The sequence below is a fragment of the Oncorhynchus gorbuscha genome, linkage group LG11 (genome assembly GCF_021184085.1).
Source record: "Oncorhynchus gorbuscha isolate QuinsamMale2020 ecotype Even-year linkage group LG11, OgorEven_v1.0, whole genome shotgun sequence".
NCBI lineage: Eukaryota > Metazoa > Chordata > Actinopteri > Salmoniformes > Salmonidae > Oncorhynchus > Oncorhynchus gorbuscha.
The window spans coordinates 8773949-8801302 of NC_060183.1; the positions used below are offsets into that span (position 1 = coordinate 8773949).

The following is a 27354-nucleotide window of genomic DNA, read 5'->3' on the forward strand; positions in this document are numbered from 1 at the left end:
ATATATATATATATATATATATATATATATATATATATATATATATATATATATATATATATATTTATTTTTGCACAGATTTCTAAACCTATTTTTGCTTTGTCATTATTGGGTATTGTGTGTAGATTTCTGAAAAACATTACATCTGTTTTAGAATAAGGCTGTAATGTAACAAAATGTGGAAAAAGTGAAGAGGTCTGAATATGAATGCACCGTACAGCTCCCTGAGCCTGGGGGTGTAGACTCGCATGGTACCCTATCGCTTACACATGGGCCCTAGTCAAAAGCATTGCACTAAATAGGGAATAGGGTGCTATTTGAACCTCACAGCCGTAAGCACCTTAGACTTAAAGCTTCTCTGTGGAGAACAGTCTGTGACAGATATCTCCTAGCCTCTCTGTGTATAACATTCTGTGACAGATATCTCCTAGCCTGTCTGTGGAGAACAGTCTGTGACATATCTCCTAGCCTCTATGTGGAGAACAGTCTGTGACATATCTCCTAGCCTCTATGTGGAGAACAGTCTGTGACAGATATCTCCGAGCCTCACTGTAGAGAACAGTCTGTGACACATCTCCTAGCCGCTCTGTGGAGAACAGTCTGTGACATATCTCCTAGCCTGTCTGTGGAGAACAGTCTGTGACAGATATCCCCCAGCCTGTCTGTGGAGAACAGTCTGTGACAGATATCCCTAGCCTGTCTGTGGAGAACAGTCTGTGACACATCTCCTAGCCTGTCTGTGGAGACAGATATCTCCTAGCCTGTCTGTGGAGAACAGTCTGTGACATATCTCCTAGCCTGTCTGTGGAGAACAGTCTCACATTTGGGGATGAGAGCAGCAGTAGACGAGGTCTATCTAAGATGTCTGCTGTGGCTTTGAAGTAAAGAAGTACAGGTAGGATTAATACTGCTCTGAGCAACTTGGACTCAGGGGGAGACGTAACATAGTAAATGTAAATCCGGGACAGTCCAATTAGTTTGATGCAGTATGCTAACGTTCTTTAGCTAGGTTTCTTAGCCCATACAGAGCATTTGGAAAGTATTCAGACCCCTTGACTTTTTCCACATTTTGTTAAGTTACAGCCTTATTCTAAAATGGATTACATGTTTTTTCCCCTCATCAATCTACACACAATACCCCATAATTACAAAGCGTAGACAGATTTTTAATTTGTTTTTGCAAATGTATTAAAAATGTAAAAAAACAGATACCTAATTTACATAAGTATTCAAACGCTTTGCTGTGATACTTTAAATTTAGCTCATGTGCATCCTGTTTCCGTTGATCATTCTTGAGATGTTTCTACATCTCGATTGGAGTCAACCTGTGGTAAATTCAATTGATTGGACATGATTTCGAAAGCCACACCTGTCTATATAAGGTCCCACAGTTGACAGAGCAAAAACCGAGCCATGAGGTCAATGGAATTGTCCGTAGAGCACTGAGACAGGATTGTGTCGAGGCACAGATCTGGGGAAGGGTACAAAAAATGTCTGCAGCATTGAAAATCCCCAAGAACACAGTGGCCTCCATCATTCTTAAATGGAAGAAGTCAAACTGAGCAATCAGGGGAGAGGGCCTTTGTCAGGGAGGTAACGAAGAGCCCGATGGTCACTCTGAAAGAGCTCAGGAGTTCCTCTGTGGAGATGGGAGAACCTTACAGAAGGACAACCATCTCTGCAGCGCTCCACCAATCAGGCCTTTATGGTAAAGTGGCCAGACGGAAGCCACTCCTCAGTAAAAGGCACATGACAGCCCATTTTGGAGTTTGCCAAAATGCACCTAAAGGTCTCTCAGACCATGAGAAAAAAAATTATCTGGTCGGATGAAACCAAGATTGAATTCTTTGGCTTGAATCCCAAGCATCACGTCTGGAAGAAACCTGGCGCCATCCCTACAGTGAAGCATGGTGGTGGCAGCATCATGCTGTGGGGACGTTTTTCAGCGGCAGGGACTGGGAGACTAGTCAGGATGGATGGAAGGATGAAGGGAGAAAAGTACAGAGATATCCTTGATTAAAAACCTTCTCCAGAGCGCTCAGGACCTCAGACTGGGGTGAAGGTTCACCTTCCAACAAGACAACGACATTAAGCATACAGCCAAGACATTGTAGGAGTGGCTTCACGACAAGACTCTGAATGTCCTCAAGTGGCCCAGCCAGAGCCCAGACTTGAACCCAATCAAACATCTCTGGAGAGACATGAAAATAGCTGTGCAGTGACGCTCCCCATCCAACCTGACAGAGCTTGAGAGGATCTGCAGAGAAGAATGAGAGAAACTCCCCAAATACAGGTGTGCCAAGCTTGTAGCGTCATACCCAAGAAGACTCGAGTCTGTAATTGCTACAAAAGGTTCTTCAACAAAGTACTGAATAAAGGGTCTGAATACTTATGTAAATGTGATATTTAAGTATTTTTGCTTTGCTTTGTCTTTACTGGGTATTGTGTGTAGATTGATAAGGGAAAAAAACAATTGAATCCATTTTAGAATACAGCTGTAACATAACATAATGTGGAACAAGTCAAGGGGTCTGAATACTTTCCGAATGTTCTGTATGTTAAGTTTCATATGGGGTGTATTCATTTGTGGATGTCCATCTCCTATGATATGTTACAAATTACAACGCATACAATATATTACTAACTGCAATTCGTACAATATGTGCCGAATTTGCTAAACGTATGATAAGGTACGATATTCCAATATTATGCCACTAATGTTCCCTAGGTGGTTAACGTTAGCTTAGGGTTAAAGGTTACGGTTAAGGGAAGTGTTAAGTATTTGCAAAGTAGTTGAAAAGTAGTAACTCATTGCAAAGTTGCTAATTAGCTTAAATGCTAAAGTTGATTTTTGAAAACACTACCGTTGGCATGCTGGACGTTCACGTTATACGCCCACCCATTCACTCCGACCAACCAACCTACTTTCATTTTTGCCTTAATTAACCTCCTGTCTTATGTAACCATACCAAACATAACATATCATACTCATTTGAGTTTCCTGAATTTACAATTTACTATGTTACGTCTAGCCTATGAAACCAGGCTGCTCTGAGAAACTGCTTCAGCTTCTTACACTGAGCTGAGCCGTCTTGCGAGATGCCTGGCATATTGTAGACACCTCCAGAAGGACACCGACTCCGTTCCACTCAGTCTCTCAGCCGGTCTCCCTCTTCCTGGTCTCTACCTCCACCCTGTATGATCCTGACAAACCATCTTCTTTCCTCCATCAGGATGAAGAACCAAAAGAAAAAGAGAGGGTTTATTTTTCTCTTAGTCTTCTTGGTTACTCTTCCTTCCTCGTTGGGTAGGTTTTTATGTTCTCTGTCCTGGTCTTTGTCTTGATATTGGGAGTTCACTGGGTTTTCTCTACCTTCTGTTAGATAATATATTTTGTCTTTACCTCTTTTGACTTTGAACTGTCTTGTTTCTCTCTGCTTTCCTGCCGTTTCAGGAAGTGAGTACAATAATTCAAATTGAATATTCAGATAAATAGGACCACAGGTGTCAGAAGTATTGAATTGATTATGACAGCATGTGATATAATTTCACTACTGTATAAAAGTTTACTCGTGATCCATAGATTGTCATCTATCCTTTTTTGCGATTGTAAATACGCTTGATAGTGTTGTTTTGTTACAAGTGACACATTTCGATTCATTTGTTTTTCTCCACCAGGGCAAACGTCAGACTATGCTCCCTATTTCTACGACAAAGGACCGAGCAGCACCAATGGGAATATGGCTCTCTTCAGTATCTCAGAAGACACACCAGTCGGTAAGTGTTGTGAACAATTAAATAAACGAGATGATTATTTAATATAATTCTTAAATTGAGTCAGTGAAGTTGTGAATTGATAATATACAGTATGTCATGTGGTTTACAAATAGCATGTATAATGTGGCTAAATTAAAAGAAAATCACAGTGTGATGGATTTTGTGTTTCAAGAACAGTGTTATAGACCTGGGTTCAAGTACTATTTGTAATAATTTGAAGGAGATGATGTGTGCTTCGTTGAGGTTGCCTAGCTTCGTTGACCAACAGAATAGTCCCAAAACTGCAAACCCTGCACTCCATGCAGGCGAGAGCAAACACTCAAAAATATTTGAAAGATTTCAAATAGTATTTGAACCCAGGTGTGCTTGTGATGGACTGATCAGTGATCACTTGAGCAGCATTGAGCCTTAGATTTATCACCATAATGCCCTGCAGAGGACGGTGACACGCGCTAACAAGCTTAGCCAGGGAAAACAATAACGAGGCAGGGGTGGCTGTCAACAATAAGAAAAACAATCAGACAATACTACAGAATGCAACATTTCCAGGTTTTCCAGAAATCCCACTTGGAGGTATACCCAGATTTCCTGCTTGTTCCTGGATTTTGCTTTTACACCTGCATTGTTTGCTGTTTGGGGTTTTAGGCTGGGTTTCTGTACAGCACTTTGAGATATCAGCTGATGTACGAAGGGCTATATAAATACATTTGATTTGATTTGATTTGATTTGATTTGATTTCTGGAAAACCTGGGTTTTTGGGAAAGTTACACCTCAGAATTCCTATTCCTAAACAACTATGTCTAGGTCAGGTTAATGGTGCTGTAGGATATTCTCTCCTGTACAACTGGAGGGAGAGATGGGTTACCTTTCATGTATTTGATAAGTAATGTTATTACCAAATTCGGTAACATTTTAATATTTGAAGAGGAGCTACATAAAGACTTCATCACACATTCATAAGCATTCATAACACATTCATAACACATTCATAAGCATTCATAACACATTCATAAGCATTCATAACACATTCATAAGCATTCATAACACATTCATAAGCATTCATAACACATTCATAAGCATTCATAACACATTCATAAGCATTCATAACACATTCATAAGCATTCATAACACATTCATAAGCATTCATAACACATTCATAAGCATTCATAACACATACATAAGCATTCATAACACATACATAAGCATTCATAACACATACATAAGCATTCATAACACATACATAAGCATTCATAACACATTCATAACACATTCATAACACATACATAAGCATTCATAACACATACATAAGCATTCATAACACATTCATAAGCATTCATAACACATACATAAGCATTCATAACACATACATAAGCATTCATAACACATACATAAGCATTCATAACACATTCATAAGCATTCATAACACATACATAAGCATTCATAACACATTCATAACACATTCATAACACATACATAAGCATTCATAACACATTCATAAGCATTCATAACACATACATAAGCATTCATAACACATTCATAACACATACATAAGCATTCATAACACATTCATAAACATTCATAACACATTCATAACACATTCATAACACATTCATAAGCATTCATAACACATTCATAAGCATTCATAACACATGCATAAGCATTCATAACACATTCATAAGCATTCATAACACATTCATAAGCATTCATAATACATACATAAGCATTCATAACACATACATAAGCATTCATAACACATTCATAAGCATTCATAACACATACATAAGCATTCATAACACATACATAAGCATTCATAACACATACATAAGCATTCATAACACATTCATAAGCATTCATAACACATACATAAGCATTCATAACACATTCATAACACATTCATAACACATACATAAGCATTCATAACACATTCATAAGCATTCATAACACATACATAAGCATTCATAACACATTCATAACACATACATAAGCATTCATAACACATTCATAAACATTCATAACACATTCATAACACATTCATAACACATTCATAAGCATTCATAACACATTCATAAGCATTCATAACACATGCATAAGCATTCATAACACATTCATAAGCATTCATAACACATTCATAAGCATTCATAATACATACATAAGCATTCATAACACATCCATAAGCATTCATAAGCATTCATAATACATACATATGCATTCATAACACATTCATAAGCATTCATAACACATTCATATGCATTCATAACACATTCATAAGCATTCATAACGTATTCATAACAAATTAATAAGCAGGTGCTATCTCTGTCTCTAACCTTACAGGAACACAGGTATATATCCTAAATGGCACTGACCCAGAGGGGGATGCCGTGTGGTTTGGCCTGACCTTTGAGAAGGGCACCAGAGAATACCTGAGAGTGGACCCCAAATCAGGAAACATAACTCTCATTCAGGAACTAGACAGAGAGGTGAGTGTAATGCAGGGAGCTTTGAGAAAACTATATCTCTGGTAATCTCAGCAACCCAGAACCAAGCCTGCCGTCTGTCGCCAGAGACTATCATTACCGCCTAGTACCGGATGTGCTATTTAGAGTGCTGTTAACAACATGTTCTTTGTTTTGTCAGAAACAAGGTGAAATCTCAGCTCTCGTTAGCATAACAGATGGCCGGAATAAGGTGAGCTGAGCTTTGACAGCAACATTCACCGCTTCAAATGTATAGGCCTCTATACACATACCAAATAATCATAACTGGCTTCTCAGCTGGGCTGTTGTGATGTCATCTGTTTGTTCCTTCCTTTAGGTTGTCGAGACGATACGGGTGTTTGTCACCGATGCCAATGATGAAGAACCAGAGTTCCAGAACCTGCCTTTCGCCGTAGACGTCCCAGAGGTCAGTGTTAAACCCTCATCGCCATACAGACAGCTCTGTCTTTGGTTTAAAAGGTCTTTAGAGATAATGTTAAGTGATAACGACAGAGATGTCAATAGTGGCATCATGTCTTTAGAGATAATGTTAAGTGATAACGACAGAGATGTCAATATTGGTATCATGTCTTTAGAGATAATGTTAAGTGATAACGACAGAGATGTCAATATTGGTATCATGTCTTCAGAGATAATGGTAAGTGATAACGACAGAGATGTCAATAGTGGCATCATGTCTTTAGAGATAATGTTAAGTGATAACGACAGAGATGTCAATACTGGCATCATGTCTTTAGAGATAATGTTAAGTGATAACGACAGAGATGTCAATAGTGGCATCATGTCTTTAGACATAATAGGGTGTCACTACCCCAGGGGCCTGTCTGACATGCTGGCAAGTAATGACACGGTTATTAAAGTCTAAGCAGGTGTGTACTAGATAAGTAAGTGCACGGGCACTTATCTAGTACACGTTATGTTTAATGTCAAATGCCATCCATGTCTGTGTCTTCTGCAGGACACTCCAGCTGGAAGCAGCATTTACAGAGTGCAAGCGGTGGATAAAGACATGGGCTCTGGAGGCAGTGTCACCTACTACTTACAGGTGAACAACGTCCATTGATCACTAAAGAAGAAGAAAATGGTCTGAAACAGGAAGGGACTATATGAACCCTAAAAAAATATATTTTTGCTACGTGTGTCATAATGAACACAGTCCTGGTCTGCCAGAGGGTTCAGGGGTTAGCTCTAATGTTATACAGTCTATATGGAGGATCCACTGTCATACTGTAGATGAATGGTAAAGGCCATGTCTTTAATCAACTACAGGAAGTGAACCATCCTCAGAGAGAATACCATTCATTTTTTTACACTGGAGTGGAGGCAGGAAATGGTGTTACTTTAGTGGATTACATTTCAATTACATTTCAGCAAGGTGTCGAGGGCTTAGCCGGAGCTTAGGGCTGCTTTTGGCCATCAGCAAGCAAACAGCCGTTGGCACCGTTCATATGTCGACTGGGAGATTCACAAAGCAGATTCTGGAGTCTAAAACCATCCTGATGATTTTAGACATCTGAAAGAACAACAGTAGAAAATGGTTGAACGGCTGAAATGTCACGTTTTTATCCCTCTTTAGGCCTGGATTTGATGTGTGATGTGGTCTTGGTTGTACTTCAAGTGTATTTGAAAAATCATTGAAACTAAACAGTTAATTGAATGGCGAGTGCTTAGTTAGATCTGTCTACTAGATCTCAGCGTACATCATCACAACGAAGGGTTTACTGATGTGTCTGTTCACAGGGAACTCAGCGTACATCATCACAACGAAGGGTTTACTGATGGGCCTGTGTCTGTTCACAGGGAACTCAGCGTACATCATCACAACGAAGGGTTTACTGATGTGTCTGTTCACAGGGAACTCAGCGTACATCATCACAACGAAGGGTTTACTGATGTGTCTGTTCACAGGGAACTCAGCGTACATCATCACAACGAAGGGTTTACTGATGTGTCTGTTCACAGGGAACTCAGCGTACATCATCACAACGAAGGGTTTACTGATGTGTCTGTTCACAGGGAACTCAGCGTACATCATCACAACGAAGGGTTTACTGATGTGTCTGTTCACAGGGAACTCAGCGTACATCATCACAACGAAGGGTTTACTGATGGGCCTGTGTCTGTTCACAGGGAACTCAGCGTACATCATCACAACGAAGGGTTTACTGATGGGCCTGTGTCTGTTCACAGGGAACTCAGCGTACATCATCACAACGAAGGGTTTACTGATGGGCCTGTGTCTGTTCACAGGGAACTCAGCGTACATCATCACAACGAAGGGTTTACTGATGGGCCTGTGTCTGTTCACAGGGAACTCAGCGTACATCACCACAACGAAGGGTTTACTGATGGGCCTGTGTCTGTTCACAGGGAACTCCTACTACCAAGTTCACCATCGATGGCCACAGTGGGGTCCTGCGGATCAAACCAGGCGAGACGCTCGACTTTGAGACGACAACGTTACACTTTGTGATGGTGGTTGCCAAGGTTAGATGACCGCTAGCTATGTGTCAATCCATTTTTTTGTATTTTATTTTTATTTTTATGAAGCCCTTTTTTTATACAGCAGTTGTCACAAAGTTCTTTACAGATACCCAGGTTAAAACCCCAAACAACAATGTATCATCCCAATGTTTCATCCCAATCTGTCCTCTCCTCCTGGGGGAGGGAAGCTTTTCTTATATTTCTGTTCTCTGAGTCCTGGGAGAGGGAAGCTTTTCTTCTGTCTCTATCTTCTTCTCTGAGTCCTGGGAGAGGGAAGCTTTTCTTCTGTCTCTATCCTCTTCTCTGAGCCCTGGGGAGGGAAGCTTTTCTTCTGTCTCTATCCGCTTCTCTAAGCCCTGGGGAGGGAAGCTTTTCTTCTGTCTCTATCCTCTTCTCTAAGCCCTGGGGAGGGAAGCTTTTCTTCTGTCTCTATCCTCTTCTCTAAGCCCTGGGGAGGGAAGCTTTTCTTCTGTCTCTATCCGCTTCTCTGAGCCCTGTGGAGGGAAGCTTTTCTTCTGTCTCTATCCTCTTCTCTGATCCCTGGGGAGGGAAGCTTTTCTTCTGTCTCTATCCTCTTCTCTAAGCCCTGGGGAGGGAAGCTTTTCTTCTGTCTCTATCCTCTTCTCTAAGCCCTGGGGAGGGAAGCTTTTCTTCTGTCTCTATCCTCTTCTCTAAGCCCTGGGGAGGGAAGCTTTTCTTCTGTCTCTATCCGCTTCTCTGAGCCCTGTGGAGGGAAGCTTTTCTTCTGTCTCTATCCTCTTCTCTGATCCCTGGGGAGGGAAGCTTTTCTTCTGTCTCTATCCGCTTCTCTGAACCCTGTGGAGGTTGAAGGGCTGGGGGTCTCTCTGTCTTTAAGCCTCAGGGGGAGGATCAGCTCCTCTCCTCCATCCGTCTCTAAGCTCTCGGGGAGGGTCTGCCCAGATTATTTAAGGCCACACTACGGCTCGGCCCTTGATCCCACACCATGGCAGTTGATTGACTCGTGTGAAGGAGCATGTTGTTTAGGCCCTTTACTGTGCGTTGAGTGTATTTTCATGGGAGCCAGATTCTGAAGTTCACACACAAATAGAAAGCTGTTGAAATTCACATATCTAGCAGATGGAGATGTGTGACACTGAGTTCTCAGCCTGAAGTGTCGCTCCTTTCGCAATTGAAGAAGGCCTTTTTCCTTTGGGGCGATGGAGGAGGTGGTGCTCCTCACTAAGTAAACAGTGTTACATCCTTCCACACAGAGTATTTACATTTTTTGGTATTTAATTAGGCAAGTCAGTTAAGAACAAATTCTTATTTACAGCCTACTGGGGAACAGTGACTGTTAACTGCTTTGTTCATGGGCAGAATGACAGATGTCAGCTCAGGGATTCGATTCGATCCAGCAACCTTTCGGTTACTGGTCCAACGCTCTAACCACTAGGCTACCTGCCGCCTTGTTTAACTTATGCAAACAGTACTGTTGATTCGCAATGGTTTTTAGCGCTAAATAATCAGTGTGTCATCGTCCAATGTCTACCCTTCTGTTGTATCCATCAGGATGGGGGCGGGCAGTACAAAGGGAAGCATCAGGTGTTGACATCTACAGCCACCATAACCATCAACGTCCTCGATGCCCAAGACACTCCTCCAGCCTTCGTTGGAACTCCTTACTTTGGCTACGTCTACGAGGTCTCAGTTCCTGTAAGTACAACACGACCTTCTTACTTTGGCCATGTCTACGAGGTCTCACTTCCTGTAAGTACAACACAACCGTCTTACTTTGGCCACATCTACGAGGTCTCAGTTCCTGTAAGTACAACACAACCTTACTTTGGCCACATCTACGAGGTCTCACTTCCTGTAAGTACAACACAACCTTACTTTGGCCACATCTACGAGGTCTCAGTTCCTGTAAGTACAACACAACCTCCTTACTTTGGCTATGTCTACGAGGTCTCACTTCCTGTAAGTACAACACAACCTCCTTACTTTGGCTACATCTACGAGGTCTCACTTCCTGTAAGTACAACACAACCTCCTTACTTTGGCTACGTCTACGAGGTCTCAGTTCCTGTAAGTACAACACAACCTCCTTACTTTGGCTATGTCTACGAGGTCTCAGTTCCTGTAAGTACAACACAACCTGATGATCCTCTGGTCTTTCAAACATAGGTTTTAAAAATGTTTGGGAAGTTTTGCAAGCCATTTCTTTATATTCAATAAATTGTACTTTAATTACTTTGAATATCATGTCGCCATATTAACATACAGTATGTTCAACAGATTTTTTGGAAAACTTTTCCAAGCCATTTCTTAATGATGTATAATTTGTATATGCAGGGTTCTGAAATAGCCACTGTGTTTGCCAAAGATGGTGACGAAGGAAACCCTAATCCTATTCATTACTCTATTACCAATGGTAAGTTACACACACACACACACACACACACACACACACACACACACACACACACACACACACACACACACACACACACACACACACACACACACACACACACACACACACACACACACACACACACACACACACACACACACACACACACACACACACACACACACACACACACACACACACACACACACTTCACAAACTGATAATGACCTATCATTGTCAGCAGTTGAGCATGCGTGTGTCTACAGTTTCACAGATATTGTTATGCAGGTGAATGAGGACCCAAAAGCGACTTGGCGAAAACAGAGTCTTTAATCCAGTAAAGTAAATATACAATCATAAAGCACAATTCCACTCGTAATGACGAGAACAGACTGGAGACTCGATCATGAACTGCAGGTTGCCTCGGGAAGGCACTTGAACGTAGCAGACTCAGACACCTGCTCACCACGCAGCATCTGAGGGAAACACGACACGACAGGGCGATACACAGACACAGCACGGTGAACAATAGACAAGGATCCGACAGGGCAGAAACGGAAAACAAGGGGAGAAATAGGGACTCTAATCAGGGAAAAAGATAGGGAACAGGTGTGGGAAGACTAAATGATTGATTAGGGGAATAGGAACAGCTGGGAGCAGGAACGGAACGATAGAGAGAAGAGAGAGAGGAAGGGAGAGAGAAAAAGGGGAACGAACCTAAAAAGACCAGCAGGGGGAAAACGAACAGAGGGAAAAGCAAAATGACAAGACAATATAAGACAAAACATGACAGTACCCCCCACTCACCGAGCGCCTCCTGGCGCACTCGAGGAGGAATCCTGGCGGCAACGGAGGAAATCATCAATAAGTGAACGGTCCAGCACGTCCCGAGACGGAACCCAACTCCTCTCCTCAGGACCGTAACCCTCCCAATCCACTAAGTATTGGTGACCCCGTCCCCGAGAACGCATGTCCATGATCCTACGTACCTTGTAAATAGGTGCGCTCTCGACAAGGACGGGAGGGGGAGGGAAGACGAACGGGGGTGCGAAGAAAGGGCTTGACACAGGAGACATGGAAGACAGGATGGACGCGACGAAGATGTCGCGGAAGAAGCAGTCGCACAGCGACAGGATTGACGACCTGGGAGACACGGAACGGACCAATGAACCGCGGAGTCAACTTACGAGAAGCTGTCGTAAGAGGAAGGTTGCGAGTGGAAAGCCACACTCTCTGGCCGCAACAATACCTTGGACTCTTAATCCTACGTTTATTGGCGGCTCTCACAGTCTGTGCCCTGTAACGGCAAAGTGCAGACCTCACCCTCCTCCAGGTGCGCTCACAACGTTGGACAAATGCTTGAGCGGAGGGAACGCTGGACTCGGCAAGCTGGGATGAGAACAGAGGAGGCTGGTAACCCAGACTACTCTGAAACGGAGATAACCCGGTAGCAGACGAAGGAAGCGAGTTGTGAGCGTATTCTGCCCAGGGAGCTGTTCTGCCCAAGACGCAGGGTTTCTGAAAGAAAGGCTGCGTAGTATGCGACCAATCGTCTGATTGGCCCTCTCTGCTTGACCGTTAGACTGGGGATGAAACCCGGAAGAGAGACTGACGGACGCACCAATCAAACGACAGAACTCCCTCCAAAACTGTGACGTGAATTGCGGGCCTCTGTCTGAAACGGCGTCTAATGGGAGACCATGAATTCTGAACACATTCTCGATGATGATTTGTGCCGTCTCCTTAGCGGAAGGAAGTTTAGCGAGGGGAATGAAATGTGCCGCCTTAGAGAACCTATCGACAACCGTAAGAATCACAGTCTTCCCCGCAGACAAAGGCAGACCGGTAATGAAGTCTAGGGCGATGTGAGACCATGGTCGAGAAGGAATGGGGAGCGGTCTGAGACGACCGGCAGGAGGAGAGTTACCTGACTTAGTCTGCGCGCAGTCCGAACAAGCAGCCACGAAACGGCGCCTGTCACGCTCCTGAGTCGGCCACCAAAAGCGCTGGCGAATAGACGCAAGAGTGCCTCGAACACCGGGATGACCAGCTAACTTGGCAGAGTGAGCCCACTGAAGAACAGCCAGACGAGTGGAAACAGGAACGAAAAGAAGGTTACTAGGACAAGCGCGCGGCGACGCAGTGTGCGTGAGTGCTTGCTTAACCTGTCTTTCAATTCCCCAGACTGTCAACCCGACAACACGCCCATAAGGAAGAATCCCCTCGGGATCAGTCGAAGCCACAGAAGAACTAAAAAGACGGGATAAGGCATCAGGCTTGGTGTTCTTGCTACCCGGACGGTAAGAAATCACAAACTCGAAACGAGCGAAAAACAACGCCCAACGAGCTTGACGAGCATTAAGTCGTTTGGCAGAACGGATGTACTCAAGGTTCTTATGGTCTGTCCAAACGACAAAAGGAACGGTCGCCTCTCCAACCACTGTCGCCATTCGCCTAGGGCTAAGCGGATGGCGAGCAGTTCGCGGTTACCCACATCATAGTTGCGTTCAGATGGCGACAGGCGATGAGAAAAATAAGCGCAAGGATGAACCTTATCGTCAGACTGGAAGCGCTGGGATAGAATGGCTCCCACGCCTACCTCTGAAGCGTCAACCTCGACAATGAATTGTCTAGTGACGTCAGGAGTAACGAGGATAGGAGCGGACGTAAAACGTTCTTTTAGAAGATCAAAAGCTCCCTGGGCGGAACCGGACCACTTAAAACACGTCTTGACAGAAGTAAGAGCTGTGAGAGGGGCAGCAACTTGACCGAAATTACGAATGAAACGCCGATAGAAATTAGCGAAACCTAGAAAGCGCTGCAACTCGACACGTGACCTTAGAACGGGCCAATCACTGACAGCTTGGACCTTAGCGGAATCCATCTGAATGCCTTCAGCGGAAATAACGGAACCGAGAAAAGTAACGGAGGAGACATGAAAAGAGCACTTCTCAGCCTTCACGTAGAGACAATTCTCTAAAAGGCGCTGTAGAACACGTCGAACGTGCTGAACATGAATCTCGAGTGACGGTGAAAAAATCAGGATATCGTCAAGATAGACAAAAACAAAGATGTTCAGCATGTCTCTCAGAACATCATTAACTAATGCCTGAAAAACAGCTGCCGCATTGGCGAGACCAAACGGCAGAACCCGGTACTCAAAATGCCCTAACGGAGTGTTAAACGCCGTTTTCCACTCGTCCCCCTCTCTGATGCGCACGAGATGGTAAGCGTTACGAAGGTCCAACTTAGTAAAGCACCTGGCTCCCTGCAGAATCTCGAAGGATGATGACATAAGGGGAAGCGGATAACGATTCTTAACCGTTATGTCATTCAGCCCTCAATAATCCACGCAGGGGCGCAGAGTACCGTCCTTCTTCTTAACAAAAAAAACCCTGCCCCGGCCGGAGAGGAAGAAGGCACTATGGTACCGGCGTCAAGAGACACACAGACAAATAATCCTCGAGAGCCTTACGTTCGGGAGCCGACAGAGAGTATAGTCTACCCCGAGGAGGAGTGGTCCCCGGAAGGAGATCAATACTACAATCATACGACCGGTGAGGAGGAAGGGAGTTGGCTCGGGACCGACTGAAGACCGTGCGCAGATCATGATATTCCTCCGGCACTCCTGTCAAATCGCCAGGTTCCTCCTGAGAAGTGGGGACAGAAGAAATGGGAGGGATGGCAGACATTAAACACTTCACATGACAAGAAACGTTCCAGGATAGGATAGAATTACTAGACCAATTAATAGAAGGATTATGACATACTAGCCAGGGATGACCCAAAACAACAGGTGTAAAAGGTGAACGAAAAATCAAAAAGAAATAGTCTCACTGTGGTTACCAGATACTGTGAGGGTTAAAGGTAGTGTCTCAAATCTGATACTGGGAAGATGACTACCATCTAAGGCGAACATGGGCGTAGGCTTGTCTAACTGTCTGAAAGGAATGTCATGTTTCCGAGCCCATGCTTCGTCCATGAAACAACCCTCAGCCCCAGAGTCTATCAAGGCACTGCATGTAGCACCCGAACCGGTCCAGCGTAGATGGACCGACATAGTAGTACAGGATCTAGATGGAGAGACCTGAGTAGTAGCGCTCACCAGTAGCCCTCCGCTTACTGATGAGCTCTGGCTTTTACTGGACATGAATTGACAAAATGTCCATCAAATCCGCAATAGAGGCACAGGCGGTTGGTGATCCTCCGTTCCCTCTCCTTAGTCGAGATGCGAATACCTCCCAGCTGCATGGGCTCAGTCTCTGAGCCAGAGGTGGGAGATGGTTGCGATGCGGAGCAGGGAAACACCGTTGACGCGAGCTCTCTTCCACGAGCCTGGTGACGAAGATCTACCCGTCGTTCTATGCGGATGGCGAGAGCAATCAAAGAGTCCACACTTGAAGGAACCTCCCGGGAGAGAATCTCATCTTTAACCACTGCGTGGAGTCCCTCCAGAAAACGAGCGAGCAGCGCCGGCTCGTTCCACTCACTAGAGACAGCAAGAGTGCGAAACTCAATAGAGTAATCCGTTATGGATCGATCACCTTGGCATAGGGAAGCCAGGGCCCTAGAAGCCTCCCTACCAAAAACTGAACGGTCAAAAACCCGAATCATCTCCTCTTTAAAGTTCTGGTAATTGTTAGAGCAATCAGCCCTTGCCTCCCAGATAGCTGTGCCCCACTCTCGAGCCCGGCCAGTAAGGAGTGAAATGACGTAAGCAACCCGAGCTCTCTCTCTAGAGTATGTGTTGGGTTGAGAGAGAACACAATATCACACTGGGTGAGAAAGGAGCGGCACTCCGTGGGCTGCCCGGAGTAGCAAGGTGGGTTATTAACCCTAGGTTCAGGAGGCTCGGCAGGCCAGGAAGTAACAGGTGGCACGAGACGAAGACTCTGGAACTGTCCAGAGAGGTCGGAAACCTGAGCGGCCAGGTTCTCCACGGCATGGCGAGCAGCAGACAATTCCTGCTCGTGTCTGCCGAGCATGGCTCCTTGGATCTCGACGGCAGTGTTACGAGCGTCTGTAGTCGCTGGGTCCATTCTTTGGTCGGATCCTTCTGTTATGCAGGTGAATGAGGACCCAAAAGCGACTTGGCGAAAACAGAGTCTTTAATCCAGTAAAGTAAATATACAATCATAAAGCACAATTCCACTCGTAATGACGAGAACAGACTGGAGACTCGATCATGAACTGCAGGTTGCCTCGGGAAGGCACTTGAACGTAGCAGACTCAGACACCTGCTCACCACGCAGCATCTGAGGGAAACACGACACGACAGGGCGATACACAGACACAGCACGGTGAACAATAGACAAGGATCCGACAGGGCAGAAACGGAAAACAAGGGGAGAAATAGGGACTCTAATCAGGGAAAAAGATAGGGAACAGGTGTGGGAAGACTAAATGATTGATTAGGGGAATAGGAACAGCTGGGAGCAGGAACGGAACGATAGAGAGAAGAGAGAGAGGAAGCGAGAGAGAAAAAGGGGAACGAACCTAAAAAGACCAGCAGGGGGAAAACGAACAGAGGGAAAAGCAAAATGACAAGACAATATAAGACAAAACATGACAGATATTTGTGATTTCTGTATGCGTCATGATTCACATACTATGGTGATGTTCTCACCTTCCTCCTTCTTCAGGTAGTGAGGATGTCTTCACCATCAACAGCACAACTGGTTGTATCAGCCTAACAACTTATCCAGTCACGCTGAGGAATGAATTATATGAAATCAAAGTCAAGGTAATAAGAGCTTTCTTATCCTGTTATTAGTATCAGTGCTCTGTTATTAGTGTCAGTGCTCTGTTATTAGTATCAGTGCTCTGTTATTACAGTGTCTGTTCTCTGTTATTAGTATCAGTGCTCTGTTATTAGTGTCAGTGCTCTGTTATTAGTGTCAGTGCTCTGTTATTACAGTGTCTGTTCTCTGTTATTAGTATCAGTGCTCTGTTATTAGTGTCAGTGCTCTGTTATTAGTGTCAGTGCTCTGTTATTACAGTGTCTGTTCTCTGTTATTAGTATCAGTGCTCTGTTATTAGTGTCAGTGCTCTGTTATTACAGTGTCTGTTCTCTGTTATTAGTATCAGTGCTCTGTTATTAGTGTCAGTGCTCTGTTATTAGTGTCAGTGCTCTGTTATTACATTGTCTGTTCTCTGTTATTAGTGTCAGTGCTCTGTTATTACAGTGTCAGTGCTCTGTTATTAGTATCAGTGCTCTGTTATTAGTGTCAGTGCTCTGTTATTACAGTGTCTGTTCTCTGTTATTACAGTGTCACTGCTCTGTTATTAGTGTCAGTGCTCTGTTATTAGTATCAGTGCTCTGTTATTAGTATCAGTGCTCTGTTATTAGTGTCAGTGCTCTGTTATTAGTATCAGTGCTCTGTTATTAGTGTCAGTGCTCTGTTATTAGTGTCAGTGCTCTGTTATTAGTATCAGTTCTCTGTTATTACAGTGTCAGTGCTCTGTTATTAGTGTCAGTGCTCTGTTATTAGTGTCAGTGCTCTGTTATTAGTATCAGTTCTCTGTTATTACAGTGTCAGTGCTCTGTTATTAGTATCAGTCCTCTGTTATTACAGTGTCAGTGCTCTGTTATTAGTGTCAGTTCTCTGTTATTACAGTGTCAGTGCTCTGTTATTAGTGTCAGTGCTCTGTTATTACAGTGTCACTGCTCTGTTATTACAGTGGAAGTGCTCTGTTATTACAATGTCACTGCTCTGTTATTAGTGTTAGTGCTCTGTTATTAGTATCAGTGCTCTGTTATTAGTATCAGTGCTCTGTTATTAGTATCAGTGCTCTGTTATTAGTATCAGTGCTCTGTTATTACAGTGTCAGTGCTCTGTTATTACAGTGTCAGTTCTCTGTTATTACAGTGTCAGTGCTCTGTTATTACAGTGTCAGTGCTCTGTTATTAGTATCAGTGCTCTGTTATTACCTTGTTAGTGATTTGTTATTAGTGTCAGTGCTCTGTTATTACAGTGTCACTGCTCTGTTATTACAGTGGAAGTGCTCTGTTATTACAGTGGAAGTGCTCTGTTATTACAATGTCAGTGCTCTGTTATTAGTGTCTGTTCTCTGTTATTACAGTGTCAGTGCTCTGTTATTAGTGTCAGTGCTCTGTTATTACAGTGTCACTGCTCTGTTATTACAGTGGAAGTGCTCTGTTATTACAATGTCAGTGCTCTGTTATTAGTGTCAGTGCTCTGTTATTAGTATCAGTGCTCTGTTATTAGTATCAGTGCTCTGTTATTAGTATCAGTGCTCTGTTATTAGTATCAGTGCTCTGTTATTAGTATCAGTGCTCTGTTATTACAGTGTCAGTGCTCTGTTATTACAGTGTCAGTGCTCTGTTACTACAGTGTCAGTGCTCTGTTATTAGTATCAGTGCTCTGTTATTACAGTGTCAGTGCTCTGTTATTAGTATCAGTGCTCTGTTATTACAGTGTCAGTGCTCTGTTATTACAGTGTCAGTGCTCTGTTATTACAGTGTCAGTGCTCTGTTATTACAGTGTCAGTGCTCTGTTATTAGTATCAGTGCTCTGTTATTAGTATCAGTTCTCTGTTATTACCTTGTTAGTTCTCTGTTATTTGTGTCAGTGCTCTGTTATTACAGTGTCAGTGCTCTGTTATTACAGTGTCAGTGCTCTGTTATTACAGTGTCAGTGCTCTGTTATTACAGTGTCAGTGCTCTGTTATTACAGTGTCAGTGCTCTGTTATTACAGTGTCAGTGCTCTGTTATTACAGTGTCAGTGCTCTGTTATTACAGTGTCAGTGCTCTGTTATTAGTATCAGTGCTCTGTTATTAGTATCAGTTCTCTGTTATTACCTTGTTAGTTCTCTGTTATTAGTATCAGTGCTCTGTTATTAGTATCAGTTCTCTGTTATTACCTTGTTAGTTCTCTGTTATTTGTGTCAGTGCTCTGTTATTAGTATCAGTGCTCTGTTATTAGTATCAGTTCTCTGTTATTACAGTGTCAGTGCTCTGTTATTAGTATCAGTGCTCTGTTATTACAGTGTCAGTGCTCTGTTATTACAGTGTCAGTGCTCTGTTATTACAGTGTCAGTGCTCTGTTATTACAGTGTCAGTGCTCTGTTATTACAATGTCAGTGCTCTGTTATTAGTATCAGTGCTCTGTTATTAGTATCAGTTCTCTGTTATTACCTTGTTAGTTCTCTGTTATTTGTGTCAGTGCTCTGTTATTACAGTGTCAGTGCTCTGTTATTACAGTGTCAGTGCTCTGTTATTACAGTGTCAGTGCTCTGTTATTACAGTGTCAGTGCTCTGTTATTACAGTGTCAGTGCTCTGTTATTACAGTGTCAGTGCTCTGTTATTACAGTGTCAGTGCTCTGTTATTACAGTGTCAGTGCTCTGTTATTAGTATCAGTGCTCTGTTATTAGTATCAGTTCTCTGTTATTACCTTGTTAGTTCTCTGTTATTAGTATCAGTGCTCTGTTATTAGTATCAGTTCTCTGTTATTACCTTGTCAGTGCTCTGTTATTACAGTGTCAGTGCTCTGTTATTAGTATCAGTGCTCTGTTATTAGTATCAGTTCTCTGTTATTACCTTGTTAGTTCTCTGTTATTTGTGTCAGTGCTCTGTTACATGTTTAGCACGTCTTTTTTATTGCCTGATCTTTTTTAGCTTGTGTGTGTCTCCTTCTCTCTGTCTCTCTCTCTCTCTCTCTCTCTCTCTCTCTCTCTCTCTCTCTCTCTCTCTCTCTCTCTCTCTCTCTCTCTCTCTCTCTCTCTCTCTCTCTCTCTCTCTCTCTCTCTCTCTCTCTCTCTCTCTCTCTCTCTCTCTCTCTCTCTCTCGCACTGTTGCTGCCATTCCCTCTGTCTCTCTGTCTCTGTGTCTCAGGCCACTGAGCTGGGGCCTAGCGAGGAGCTGTTGGACTACAATGCCATGACTATGGTGACGGTTCGAGTGGTGGATCTCAACAACCACCCTCCTACCTTCTACGGAGAGAACGGGCCCCAGAGCCAGTTCGAGGTGACCATGTATGAGCACCCACCAGAGGGGGAGATCCTCAGGGGGCTGAAGATAACGGTCAACGACTCTGATCAGGTACTGGAAGGCAAAGTCTGTTTCCCAAATCGCACCCTATTCCCTATATAGTGCACAACTTTTGATCAGTGTCCTATGGGCCCTGGTTAGAAGTAGTCCGTTGTATTGGGTAACATTTCGGATACAGCCAGAGACATTCTATTTCCCACCTCTCGTACTTTCATGGAAATCACTCCTTTATGCTTCGCTATAGGCCTTGAGCCTGTCTCCTAAACATGTTTGTTAGCCCAACCCCAGAACACTTGACTGATACTAGGGTATTGATAGCTCCAACGATGACTTTGGTGCTACAATCCACGTTGTGTTTTATTAATGGGTGCTGGTTGTATTATATTACGTGATGTATTTGGCCGTAAAAATCTACATTTCATAAAGGATGCTTTCATTAATCCCCCCCCCCCCCACAAAACAGTATGTGACATTATGTAAACCCATTTTAGAAATAAATATCTTAATCCCCATATTCGCCCAATAATACTATTAAGCATCCCAGGAATGTCAATAGTTAATTTAGATTAAGATGGCTGTCATTATCATCATTTATCATCATTAACATCATTATCATCATTATCATCATTTATCATCATTATCATCATTAATCATAATTTATCATCATTTATCATCATTATCATCATTATCATCATTATCATCATTATGTCATTGTTCCCAGAATTCTCGTCTGCAATGTTTTACATTATATAATAATTGTATCCTTTGACAGTTTTTTTCCCCCTCAGCCCATTAGATAGATTAAAATGATTGTTGTCAAACAGAGGTCAGAGATCTTGGTATCTGCCAAGAATGTTGTCATAGATGGCAGATTCATGTAGGTGTGTGTTTTCTCTGACAGGGGGCGAATGCTAAATTTAAACTGAGATTGGTAGGGCCTGGTCGTGTACTCAGAGTGGTGCCCCAGACGGTCCTAAATGAAGCACAGGTCACTGTCATCGTTGAAGACTCTGCTGCCATTGACTATGAAAAAGGCAAATCCTTAACATACAAGGTATTTCACATCATTTTCAGCTGCATTTACAGTACCAGTCTAAAGTTTGGACACACCTACTCATTCAAGGGTTTTCCTTTAAAAAAAACTATTTTCTACATTGTAGCATAATAGTGAAGACATCAAAACTATGAAATAACACATGGAATCATGTAGTAGCCAAAAGTGTTACACAAGTAGCCACCCTTTGCCTTGATGACAGCTTTGCACACTCTTGGCATTCTCTCAATCAGCTTCACCTGGAATGCTTTTCCAACAGTCTTGAAGGAGTTCCCACATATGCTGAGCACTTGTTGGCTGCTCTGTGTCTCACAAAGACACAGTGGTTGGAACCAAAAATCTCAAATTTGGACTTCCACCGGTCTAAGGTCCATTGCTCATATTTGTTGGCCCAAGCAAGTCTCTTCTTATTATTGATGTCCTTTAGTAGGGGTTTCTTTGCAGCAATTTGACCATGAAGGCCTGATTCACACAGTCTTCACCGAACAGTTGATGTTGAGATGTGTCTGTTACTTGAACTCTGAAGCATTTATTTGGGCTGCAATTTCTGAGGCTGGTAACTGTAATAAACTTGTCCTCTACAGCAGAGGTAACTGTGGGTCTTCATGAGAGCCAGTTTCATCATAGAGTTTGATGGTTTTTGCGACTGCACTTGAATTTTTTTTTAAAGTTCTTGAAACGTTCTGCATTGACTGACCTTCATGTCTTAAAGTAATGATGGGCTGTCGTTTCTCTTTTCTTATTTATTGAGCTTTTCTTGCCATATTATGGTATTTTACCAAATAGGGCTATGTTCTGTATATCTTCTACCTTGTCACAACACAACTGGCTCAAACGCATTAAGAAAGATAAATAAATTCCGCAAATTAACTTTTAAATTAACAAATGAACTACGTCATGAAGCTGGTTGAGAGAATGCCAAGAATGTGCAAAGCTGTCATCAAGGCAAAGGGTGGCTACTTAGAAGAATCTAAAATCTAAAATATATTTAGATTTGTTTAACACTTTTTTTGGTTACTACATGATTCCATATGTGTTTTTTCATTGTTTTGATGTCTTCACTATTATTCTACAATGTAGATAATAGTACAAATGAAGAAAAGCCCTGGAATGAGTATATGTGTCCAATCTTTTGACTGGTACTCCATGACAAACTGGAATAACAAATATTTGATCCTAAAATGGACAATGTAGATTGGATATGATTTTATTTTGATGGTACAGAAATTACTAGGTATTTACTAAGAAATTACAATGGTAATTATAAAGTTAGAAATTACAATGGTAATTATACAATAAGAAATTACAATGGTAATTATACAATAAGAAATTACAATGGTAATTATACAATAAGAAATTACAATGGTAATTATACAATAAGAAATTACAATGGTAATTATACAATAAGAAATTACAATGGTAATTATACAATAAGTCATTACAATGGAAATTATACAATAAGAAATTACAATGGTAATTATACAATAAGAAATTACAATGGTAATTATACAATAAGAAATTACAATGGTAATTATACAATAAGTCATTACAATGGTAATTATACAATAAGTCATTACAGTGGTAATTATACAATAAGTCATTACAATGGTAATTATACAATAAGTCATTACAATGGTAATTATACAATAAGTCATTACAATGGTAATTATACAATAAGTCATTACAATGGTAATTATACAATAAGTCATTACAATGGTAATTATACAATAAGTCATTACAATGGTAATTATACAATAAGTCATTACAATGGTAATTATACAATAATGAATTACAATGGTAATTATACAATAAGTCATTACAATGGTAATTATACAATAAGTCATTACAATGGTAATTATACAATAAGTCATTACAATGGTAATTATACAATAAGTCATTACAATGGTAATTATACAATAAGTCATTACAATGGTAATTATACAATAAGTCATTACAATGGAAATTATACAATAAGTCATTACAATGGTAATTATACAATAATGAATTACAATGGAAATTATACAATAAGTCATTACAATGGTAATTATACAATAATGAATTACAATGGTAATTATACAATAAGAAATTACAATGGTAATTATACAATAAGAAATTACAATGGTAATTATACAATAATGAATTACAATGGTAATTATACAATAAGAAATTACAATGGAAATTATACAATAAGTCATTACAATGGTAATTATACAATAATGAATTACAATGGAAATTATACAATAAGTCATTACAAAATTATACAATAAGTCATTACAATGGTAATTATACAATAATGAATTACAATGGAAATTATACAATAAGTCATTACAATGGTAATTATACAATAAGTCATTACAATGGTAATTATACAATAAGTCATTACAATGGTAATTATACAATAAGTCATTACAATGGTAATTATACAATAAGTCATTACAATGGTAATTATACAATAAGTCATTACAATGGTAATTATACAATAAGAAATTACAATGGTAATTATACAATAAGTCATTACAATGGTAATTATACAATAAGTCATTACAATGGTAATTATACAATAAGTCATTACAATGGTAATTATACAATAAGTCATTACAATGGTAATTATACAATAAGTCATTACAATGGTAATTATACAATAAGTCATTACAATGGTAATTATACAATAAGTCATTACAATGGAAATTATACAATAAGTCATTACAATGGAAATTATACAATAAGTCATTACAATGGTAATTATACAATAAGTCATTACAATGGTAATTATACAATAAGTCATTACAATGGAAATTATACAATAAGTCATTACAATGGTAATTATACAATAAGTCATTACAATGGTAATTATACAATAAGTCATTACAATGGTAATTATACAATAAGTCATAAGAATTACAATGGAAATCAATGGTAATTATACAATAAGTCATTACAATGGTAATTATACAATAAGTCATTACAATGGTAATTATACAATAAGTCATTACAATGGTAATTATACAATAAGTCATTACAATGGTAATTATACAATAAGTCATTACAATGGTAATTATACAATAAGTCATTACAATGGTAATTATACAATAAGTCATTACAATGGTAATTATACAATAAGTCATTACAATGGTAATTATACAATAATTAATTACAATGGTAATTATACAATAAGTCATTACAATGGAAATTATACAATAAGTCATTACAATGGTAATTATACAATAAGTCATTACAATGGTAATTATACAATAAGTCATTACAATGGTAATTATACAATAAGTCATTACAATGGTAATTATACAATAAGAAATGACCTTGGTAGTTATACAGTAATAACCTATGACTTATAAAATAATAATAATTTAGCAGACTCTTTTATCCAAAGTCACTTAGAGTAGTGCTTCCATATATTTTGTATTTTTGACCCCAGTGGGAATCTAACCCACAACTCTGGCATTGCAGGCATCATGCTCATTCCTTCAACAAGTCTTTACTGTAGTATAACAGCAAGAAAAGCAGTGAGTATTTTATGGATTTAACAAGACATTTTCCTCTACCAGTTACTGGCGGTGGAGATTGACACCCCTGAGAGGTTCAGTGCGACAGCTGATATTGTGATTCACCTTTTGGACACCAATGACAACACTCCCAGGTTCACCTCAGAGTATTACATGGCACGTATCCCGGAGAACTCCCCCGGAGGCTCCAACGTTGTGTCTGTCACCGTAAGTACATCTGGATTATTCAACTCTACTCAAACATCACTGCCACCAAAATATGATTATGTAATCTCCCAACAATAATCCATCGATAGATGGATATTAATGGTTATGGGTAATTGGAAGCTAACAGGAAGCAGGGATTTCCACAAAATGCCCGTAGAGACATAATGCTTATATGATTGACTTTCTCCATACAATACTCAACAATGGAACCAGATTCAATAAATGCAAATAAATGTATTGAAACAACAATAATAGGAAAAAACAATACTCCCATATCAATTTTATTTCAATGTTGTTATCTGTATTTATTTTGGGATGAATTTGCTTCTAGTATTTATAATGTTACACTACTAGTAGTTACTCTTTAGCAGGAATTAGAGTTGGTGAGAAGGAAACATTTCTTTAGGGTTAATCATATTGGCCTTTACAATGTAGTGTCCCTGTGATGTGTGACTGTGTCCTAATCACCCCAGGGAATGGGAGCCTAGTAGACAGACCCTGCTGGGGTGAAATCCTCCCCACATTGTTCGGTGTGTTTTAGCTTAGAGTAAGATCCTCTCTAGTGTGTTATCCTCAGACTGTTCCAATCAGCAAATGGACAGTGACCTTCATTCAATGACCTTCATTCAGGAGTTGTGTCCCAATGGACTCCCTACTCAACAATTGTCCCCCAAAATAAGTTGTTAAAACTATAAATATTAATGTGGAAATTGTTGTTATTATTATGAGTAATATTGTTATATAATATTGGAAAAATAAAATGTTTGATATGCGTTTATTTCCTGTATGATTGGATACTTTTTAAAGAGCCATGACATGCTTATGCATAGGTACCAAAATTCTAACTCCTCTCCTCTCTGTTCCGTTCCAACATTCTAACTCCTCTCCTTTATGTTCCGTTCCAACATTCTAACTCCTCTCCTTTATGTTCGTTCCAACATTCTAACTCCTCTCCTTTATGTTCTGTTCCAACATTCTAACTCCTCTCCTTTATGTTCCGTTCCAACATTCTAACTCCTTTCCTTTATGTTCTGTTCCAACATTCTAACTCCTCTCCTTTATGTTCTGTTCCAACATTCTAACTCCTCTCCTCTCTGTTCCGTTCCAACATTCTAACTCCTCTCCTTTATGTTCCGTTCCAACATTCTAACTCCTCTCCTTTATGTTCCGTTCCAACATTCTAACTCCTCTCCTTTATGTTCCGTTCCAACATTCTAACTCCTCTCCTTTATGTTCTGTTCCAACATTCTAACTCCTCTCCTCTCTGTTCCGTTCCAACATTCTAACTCCTCTCCTTTATGTTCCGTTCCAACATTCTAACTCCTCTCCTTTATGTTCCGTTTCAACATTCTAACTCCTCTCCTTTATGTTCCGTTCCAACATTCTAACTCCTCTCCTCTCTGTTCTGTTCCAACATTCTAACTCCTCTCCTTTATGTTCCGTTCCAACATTCTAACTCCTCTCCTTTATGTTCCGTTCCAACATTCTAACTCCTCTCCTTTATGTTCCGTTCCAACATTCTAACTCCTCTCCTTTATGTTCCGTTCCAACATTCTAACTCCTCTCCTTTATGTTCCGTTCCAACATTCTACCAAAATTCTTACTCCTCTCCTCTCTGTTCCGTTCCAACATTCTACCAAAATTCGAACTCCTCTCCTCTTTGTTCCGTTCCAACATTCTACCAAAATCCTTACTCCTCTCCTCTCTGTTCCGTTCCAACATTCTACCAAAATTCTAACTCCTCTCCTCTTTGTTCCGTTCCAACATTCTAACTCCTCTCCTTTATGTTCCGTTCCAACATTCTAACTCCTCTCCTTTATGTTCCGTTCCAACATTCTAACTCCTCTCCTTTATGTTCTGTTCCAACATTCTAACTCCTCTCCTCTCTGTTCCGTTCCAACATTCTAACTCCTCTCCTTTATGTTCCGTTCCAACATTCTAACTCCTCTCCTTTATGTTCCGTTCCAACATTCTAACTCCTCTCCTTTATGTTCCGTTCCAACATTCTAACTCCTCTCCTCTCTGTTCTGTTCCAACATTCTAACTCCTCTCCTTTATGTTCCGTTCCAACATTCGAACTCCTCTCCTTTATGTTCCGTTCCAACATTCTAACTCCTCTCCTTTATGTTCCGTTCCAACATTCTAACTCCTCTCCTTTATGTTCCGTTCCAACATTCTAACTCCTCTCCTCTCTGTTCTGTTCCAACATTCTAACTCCTCTCCTTTATGTTCTGTTCCAACATTCTAACTCCTCTCCTTTATGTTCAAATCAAATCAAATCAAATCAAATTTTATTTGTCACATACACATGGTTAGCAGATGTTAATGCGAGTGTAGCGAAATGCTTGTGCTTCTAGTTCCGACAATGCAGTGATAACCAACAAGTAATCTAACTAACAATTCCAAAACTACTGTCTTATACACAGTG

The 27354-nt window shown here is 40.9% G+C and overlaps 1 protein-coding gene across 2 annotated transcripts in view; it reads left to right on the forward strand.

The window, feature by feature from the left end:
• The first annotated feature begins 3086 nt into the window (after positions 1–3086).
• LOC124048082 (cadherin-related family member 1-like) overlaps positions 3087–27354 on the forward strand; it is a 44776-nt gene continuing 20508 nt past the window's right edge. Inside the window, exons 1-14 of one of the 2 annotated variants that reach the window (XM_046368496.1) lie at positions 3087–3307; positions 3455–3457; positions 3679–3777; positions 6110–6255; positions 6413–6463; positions 6590–6679; positions 7232–7318; positions 8644–8760; positions 10288–10431; positions 11071–11149; positions 16774–16874; positions 19989–20195; positions 21046–21198; positions 24762–24926. In XM_046368496.1, the coding sequence (XP_046224452.1) occupies positions 3199–3307; positions 3455–3457; positions 3679–3777; positions 6110–6255; positions 6413–6463; positions 6590–6679; positions 7232–7318; positions 8644–8760; positions 10288–10431; positions 11071–11149; positions 16774–16874; positions 19989–20195; positions 21046–21198; positions 24762–24926 (1551 nt within the window). In that variant the 5' untranslated portion in view covers positions 3087–3198. The remainder of the gene's footprint in view (positions 3308–3454; positions 3458–3678; positions 3778–6109; positions 6256–6412; positions 6464–6589; positions 6680–7231; positions 7319–8643; positions 8761–10287; positions 10432–11070; positions 11150–16773; positions 16875–19988; positions 20196–21045; positions 21199–24761; positions 24927–27354) is intronic. The other variant, XM_046368495.1, reaches the window with a different exon arrangement.